Genomic DNA, 6,699 nt, shown 5'->3' on the forward strand with positions numbered 1-6,699 from the left:
ACGCATGAGTCAATGTCTAGGACAGCATGTGAAAGAAGTACAGAGAAAACATTTCTTGCTTCCTCTCTTCCTCCTACCACTGTGCTGGGTTATGAGGTGTTGGTGGAAAACATGGTTTGCGTCGATCATAGATTAAAAAGTAAGAAGGAAGGGATTCTGTAATGGTGCTATGGTAGAGGACCTGTAGTGTAACAGAATGTTAAAAGACCCATTGTGTCTTGCAATAAATCCAGATGATGGCTCCAAGGATTTAAAGCAGTCTTGGGGTTTGATATTCTATCCTAAAGAGGCTGATTCTCCACTGCTTCTTGAGAATCCTGACTTCAGCCTACAGTGTATCTCTTTATTTGATCAATCATCTTGTGTAACACAGAACACTGACACTGGAGTTGGATGTGTATATGGAACCAACCAGAAATGATAGAAGGAATGAGACTGTGTTTCAGCCCTGTGGCTTCCATCAGGAGAATCTGTCTGCTGTTCTCTGAGCCTCTGGCTTCCTTCCCTTTGCAGCCTTGCCTGCTTAAGTGGGTGTGCTCAGTTTTGCTGATTCTGTGGTCCATCTTGGAAAAAACTTATCCTCTGAGCATCCCTGTTCTGTTGCTGTGGTGTCATCTCAGGATGATTTCCAGCTCAGGTCTATTTCTGTGCCCAGCCGTCCTTCTCTAACCTTTATCAGTGCCTTGCAGACACTTAAGTGTGGCTACTCACTGGGCTCTAAGCTCCATGAGGTTAGGAAACTCAGGTTCTGGCTTGCTGTGGGGGCCCTGCTGCTCATCCCAGGGCTGGGACACAGATGACATCAATATTTGGCAAATTAGTAAGGTTTTAGTTATTAGAATCCTATGTCACAAAATGGTGACATAAAGGCCATGGAATCCTTTGTGGGACACAATAGACTGAGACATAATAGGTGTAGGACCAGAAAACATACAAACTGGAGTAGGAAGAATGAGCATGTGGCTTCTTCATGGAGTCATCTGGGTTGCTGGGACACTGGGGTCATTCACCCTTGGCATAAGACTGCCTTGTGTTATGAAAAGCATCCCTGGCTTTAGCTACCAGATGCTCACGGCATTCCCATATATCACCCAAACACATCAGACACTGCTTAGTATCTTACATCCCAATTGTTAGTTAATTCTTCCCTCAGAACTCTCACTTTGTGGATACAAGACCCTGTTGGCTGCTTGCTCACCAGAGCCAGTCTCCAGGTATTTGTCAGTTGTTTACTGGCTTATAGGAAGAGGGCAGTGGGGTCTGAGCCACTGCAGCCCATATCCTCTACTTAGAAACAGGGAAGATCCAGGTGATGGTGGCAGAAGCAGCAGCAGCTGCTGAACACCCCTTTGATAGTTATGTATTTGAGCCAACCTGGTCTACTGAGCAAGTCCCGGGACAGACAAAGCTTCACAGAAAAACTCTGTCTCAAAAGAACAAAAAACAAAACAAAACAAAACAAAACAAAACAAAACAAAACAAACCCCATGAAACATAACAAGACAAAAACCAGGTAAAAGGCTATGTAAGTTGCCTCTTTCCCTTGCTTTCTGAAGGTCAAGCACAAGCCAACTGTGGCCCCACCCTTCTATCCTCAAAATCCTTGAGCATCAAAGTCCCTCCCCAACTGCCAGATCCTCCCTTCCTCACTGCTATAAAAATCTGATTAACTGTTACACAATAAACATGCTGGCCTATTGGGAGTACCAAAAACCCCCTTTCAGGATGCCAGATGGGAGGAGCTGAGGGAAAGAGTACTTATTTCAGTCCACATCGGACAGATGGTTCTGCTCTGCCTGCAACCTGACCACAGAGAGGAAGTAAGAACTGGTGTCAGGAGGGAGCTGCTAAGTGGCAAAGGGAAGAGCCCTCAGGATAGGACTGTGGGTGAGAGTTTGGGATTTGTGAAGAAAAACTGGATGGGTGTTGGGTAAGAGAAGTAGGCAGAGCCTGGCATGGTGGCACACGCCTTTAATCCCAGCACTTGGGAGGAAGAGGCAGGTGGATCTCTGAGTTTTAGGCCAGCCTGGTCTACAGAGTGAGTTCCAGGACAGTCAGAGCTATACAGAGAAAACCTGTCTCAGAAAATCAAGAGAGAGGGAGAGCGAGAGAGAGGTAGAGTGAGAAGGAGAGAGGGAGAGAGGGAGAAAGGGAGAGTGAGAAGGAGAGAGGGAGAGAGGGAGGGAAAGGAGAGAGAGAGAGAAAGAGAGAGAGAGAGAGAGGGAGAGGGAGAGGGAGGGAGGGAGAAGAGGGTGGGAGCATTGGATGCCTGAGTGGTATGAGAGCCCAGGGATGTGATTGGGGTCTATCAACTGTCTTTAACTTCTTAGGTTTTATCTGTGCACCCCTTCTCTGAGGATGAACCATTTTCATGCCTCAAAGGCTTGTGTGCTCTTCCTGTTTGTAGCCTTACTGTCTGCACAAAGAGGTGAGATGGAAAGTAATAGTGGGACAGGAGGGTACAATGGAGATGAAAAAGGGCCTCAGGGTTGGGGGTACACCTGCACCTCCATTGTGTGTCCAGTGCCTGAGGTGTGCTTGGGTCAGGGCATTGGGATTGGCTTGTGGTGGGTGAAGTTTCCTGTGCTGTAGCAGTTGCATGCTGGGTCTGCGAACCTGCCAGAAGGACTGTTGGACATTGCTACCTCTGCCACAAACCCTGGCCACCAGAGCACCCTGTCCTTAGACTACACTTCTGCCTTGGCCTTTGAGACAGGACTCCGGCCTGTGTGTACACAAACAGGCAGAGGCTACTTTTCCTGGCCCAGATGCCAAGTCAACGTGTTTGAAATCCTTAATGTTTGGCATTTGACTTTTTCTTATGCCCCAGCCCATGCCACATGAGGCCCCAATGCTAGAACTTCCCTACTCTAGGAGGATTCGTGCTCTCAGATACGCCTATACTTCTAGTTTCATTGTATTTCAGGAGGACTCATGGTGAGCCTCAGCTTTAAGCTGGACTCTGGGAAGTTCAGTGCTCTGTCACACTCAGAGACCCAAGGCCCAGTTCTGCAGGGTTAGGGTGGGACAAGTCAGAACAGCCCTCCCCATCTGGTGACCCCAGTACATATGTACACACCCACTCAGTACTTCAGCAGACATTTGGTATCTCTGTCTTCTCAATGTGGTGACTGTCTCTCTAATTTGTCTTGGGGTGCAGGTTTCTCATGTGGGCTGGCTAGGTGAGACAGCAGGACCGAGCTTATTGAACAACTGTGGCTCTTGGTTAACTGTTACTTTTGGTGGAGGTGACTGGGCAGTAATGTCCTTGCTGTATCCTAGTGACCAGCAGCAGTAGGAAAGTAGAGACATTGTAGAAGAGGGGTCTGGTCTAAGAAGGGCATGTCCTAGCACTCATGTATGTGCTTCTTTCTCAGCTCAGGGGCTGCAGTGCTACCATTGTGAGAGGGTCCCACTTGACACTTCCTGCTCATCAATAATGACCTGCCCCTACCCTGATGCATTCTGTGTGACTCAGGTGGCAGACGTTCCTGAGGGTAAGTGGACTATATAAATGTGGGTGAGGCTGTCTTGGGAGAAAAGGTCAGATCTGGGCACTTGTTATGGACCATGGTTCCCCTCCCTCCAAGTCGAGCTGTCCTGGGGTTGGAGTGGTTTTCCTGCACACTGGGGGCTGTCAGAGTCCAGGGATGCGCTGGGATGGGGACCATGAGGCAGGGCTGCCCATTGGCACGCATGGTGTTCATCATCCCCCTGTGTCACCAGTGTAGTCATGTGATGCTCCTGCCTGTATGCTGTGTCTGAGGTCTCACAGGCTCACTGATGGACAAGGATAGTTGGAAGAGTTGCCCTTTGGGCTGTCTGATCTTGCACTGTGCTCTTGCTTTGTGGTGTGTGTGTGTGTGTGTGTGTGTGTGTGTGTGTGCATAAATGTGGGTGCCCATATTTGAATTATGTAATGTAACATGTGTAATGCTCAGGGGCCATCCTTAAGTACCTTTCCTTAGGCATTGTTTAATTTTTATGCAAATGAGTTTATTCCCCTGGACCTGGAATGACAGATGGTTGTAAACCACCACGTGGGGTCTGGGGACCAAACCCTGGGCTTCTGTAAGAGCAACAAGTGCTTGAACTGCTTAGTCAAGTCTCCAAGCTCAATATTATTGTTTTTTGATACAAGATCTTCACTGGGGGCTAGGATTTGCCAAGAATGCTGCATGTGGGGAGGAGGGAGGTAGCAGACAGTTCCTAGGACCTCCTGATTCCCCCTCCAACCCAGCACAGAGATCATAACCAGCACTCCAATGCTTGGCTGCCCCTTTACACAGTTGCTGGGGATTGATCTTGCATCCTTAGGCTTCCATGTGGCAAGCCCTTCACCGACTGAGTTGCTTCCCCAGCACATGGCATGTAAAGGCACATGTCTGTACATATATGGATGTACATGCCCTGGGGAGGTACCATGTATGGGACCCAGAAGTTGATGGGTATCCTCTGTGACATCTATTTTATTTACTGAGATAGGGTCTCACACTGAACTATAAGCTTACAGGTTCAGCTGGTCTAGCCCATGAGCTTACCTCAGAGATCTTCATCTTTTTCTCCTAAGCACAGAGATACAAGTAGGCCACCATGGTTGCCCATCTTGTGATGGGCTCTAGTGATCAGCACTGGGGGCTCATGGTTGTGCACACAAGAACTTTACCCACCAAGTCTTCTTACCAGACCATGGTTTTCATTTTTATTTCTTTTGTTACTTGATTTGGTGTATCTAGCCCCACGATAGCCTAAAAGTCCCCATGTAGCCCAGTTTGGGATTGAATCCATAAAAATTCTCCTGACTCAGGCTTCCAAGTTCTGTAATCACAAGTCTGAGCTACCATGTCTGGCTTCAACATGCCTTACAGACAAGTCTGGTCCATCCAGGCCTGGTGGCATGTAGCCCAGACTTTTGAATGCTCTGTTGTCCCTGCATAAGAACTGAGTCACTCCCTGATGTCTTGCAGGCTCTACCACAAAGAAAATAAAGAGCCATCGATGCCTTTCATTTTGCCCTATTGATATTGAAAATGAAAGGAAACTGGGTGCTTCTGTCAACTTGAAGATTTCCTGCTGCCAGGAAGACCTCTGCAATGCAGCAGTTCCCACTGGAGGCAGCACCTGGACCATAGCAGGTCCAGGGGTGCTTCTGTTCAGCCTGGGCTCAGTCCTCCTGCAGACCTTGCTGTGATGGACCTTCCACCAACCCCCACCTGGTCCTTTTATCCTTTTGCCTTATCACTCCTCTTGGATCCCTCTAGTGATGAATTATGAGTTATACAACCTCTGAGCTGGGGGTTTTGTGTGGAATACCTTGTTTAAACTTTATAGGCCGTTTATAGCTGAGTAGGTTCCCTATTTCTCTCTAGGGCTTTTAGATCTGTACTTCCTGGAATGTCATTTTGTTATGGCTTGCTACTCTTGGCCCTGGAGGGAGGTGGACAGCACAGGGAAGAGGTTGATTTCCAAGGTATTATGTCACCACTGTCCACACATAAATATCTGGGGTCCTGCTGGGTTCCCAGTTGTGGCACTCAATGTCCCCCTGTTGAGTCCAATAAACCATTTGTTCAAAAGCCAAGATCTCTGTTTTCTTTTAGTACACTGAGTCCTTCATGTTCTGTCTGCCAGTTCACATCTCTGACTTTTCAGCCTGACATACTAGCTAGCACCTGTTAGCAAGCTGAGAGTGGGGAACACTTGGTTTGGGTGGGCTGAGACATTTAATTTCAGTTCTGTACTGTGTGCTTTTGTGTGTCACCTTGAAACAAGCTAAAATTATCACAGAAAAAAGGAGACTCCTTTGAGGAAATGCCTCCATGAGATCCAGCTGTGAAGCATTTTTTTCAATTAGTGATAAGGGAAGAAGGCCCATCGTGGGTGGTGTCATCCCTGGGCTGATAGTCTTTGGTATTTGTCTTGGAAAAGAAAAGACTGTGTCTGGGTAGAGAGGAAACAGACATGGCCCATAGGCAAATGGAAAACCCTATATTAACATGAGCTGTTTAATTTTAATTGGGCTACTAATTAGGTAAGCCAAAGGGGATTTTTGATTGCTGGACTCATACTTTGAGAGCTGGACCTTGGTAGTCAGTCTCAGGAGGAGGAAGTGGTTAAATAAGGGAATAGACCTTGGTGTCTAGCTTTAGGAATGGATGTCTCAGCAGGCCCATGCCAAGGCATCTCTTCCCCCTGAGGGACCAGCCACACACCAGTATAGCATAGAATAAAGTTTATTCAAGGCATGAGGAGGGGAGCCAGGAGGGTAGTAGAGGCAGAGAGAGAGGGAGGTGGGGAGAGAGAGAGAGAGAAAGAGAGAGAGAGAGAGAGAGAGAGAGAGAGAGAGAGAGAGAGCGCAGAGAAGTGGAAGAGTAGAGGCAGGCCATGACCACATGGAGAAAGGGAGAAGGGAAGGGGGAGGGGCTGAAGACCTCCGCAGAGGGGAGACCCTCACTCAAGTCTCAGAAAGTCGCGGCCACCCAGTAATCTGCTCGAGACACCGTGTACCAGAGCAATTGCGAGGTTTATTAGGGCGTGACAGCTAGCTGCCTGTCAATTCGTATGTCCACGCAGGAGCTGAATTGACCCTGACAGCCAGTTTGAGAAGGGTTTTTAAGGGGAAAAACCACAAACCAAGGAATGGGGAGGGGAATGAGGGGTTGTTGAGGTGGCATAACATTAAAAATAGTGGAACATTCC

The 6,699-nt window shown here is 48.0% G+C and overlaps 1 protein-coding gene across 4 annotated transcripts; it reads left to right on the top strand.

Moving 5' to 3' along the window:
- The first annotated feature begins 1,697 nt into the window (after positions 1-1,697).
- Positions 1,698-5,581, top strand: LOC114634125 (lymphocyte antigen 6A-2/6E-1-like). 4 transcript variants are annotated; one of them, XM_028782776.1, is made up of 4 exons: positions 1,698-1,820; positions 2,331-2,428; positions 3,378-3,497; positions 4,968-5,581. In XM_028782776.1, exons 2-4 carry the CDS (start codon positions 2,359-2,361, stop codon positions 5,189-5,191), a joined length of 414 nt encoding a protein of 137 aa, XP_028638609.1. In that variant the 5' UTR covers positions 1,698-1,820; positions 2,331-2,358; the 3' UTR covers positions 5,192-5,581. The 4 variants fall into 4 exon arrangements, with proteins under 4 accessions (XP_028638609.1, XP_028638608.1, XP_028638610.1 ...); XM_028782775.1 differs by having other exon boundaries at positions 1,785-1,887; XM_028782777.1 differs by lacking the exon at positions 1,698-1,820 and adding an exon at positions 1,866-1,883.
- The last annotated feature ends 1,118 nt before the right edge of the window (positions 5,582-6,699 follow it).

Source organism: Grammomys surdaster, unplaced genomic scaffold (genome assembly GCF_004785775.1).
Source record: "Grammomys surdaster isolate TR1022 unplaced genomic scaffold, NIH_TR_1.0 876, whole genome shotgun sequence".
Taxonomy (NCBI): domain Eukaryota; kingdom Metazoa; phylum Chordata; class Mammalia; order Rodentia; family Muridae; genus Grammomys; species Grammomys surdaster.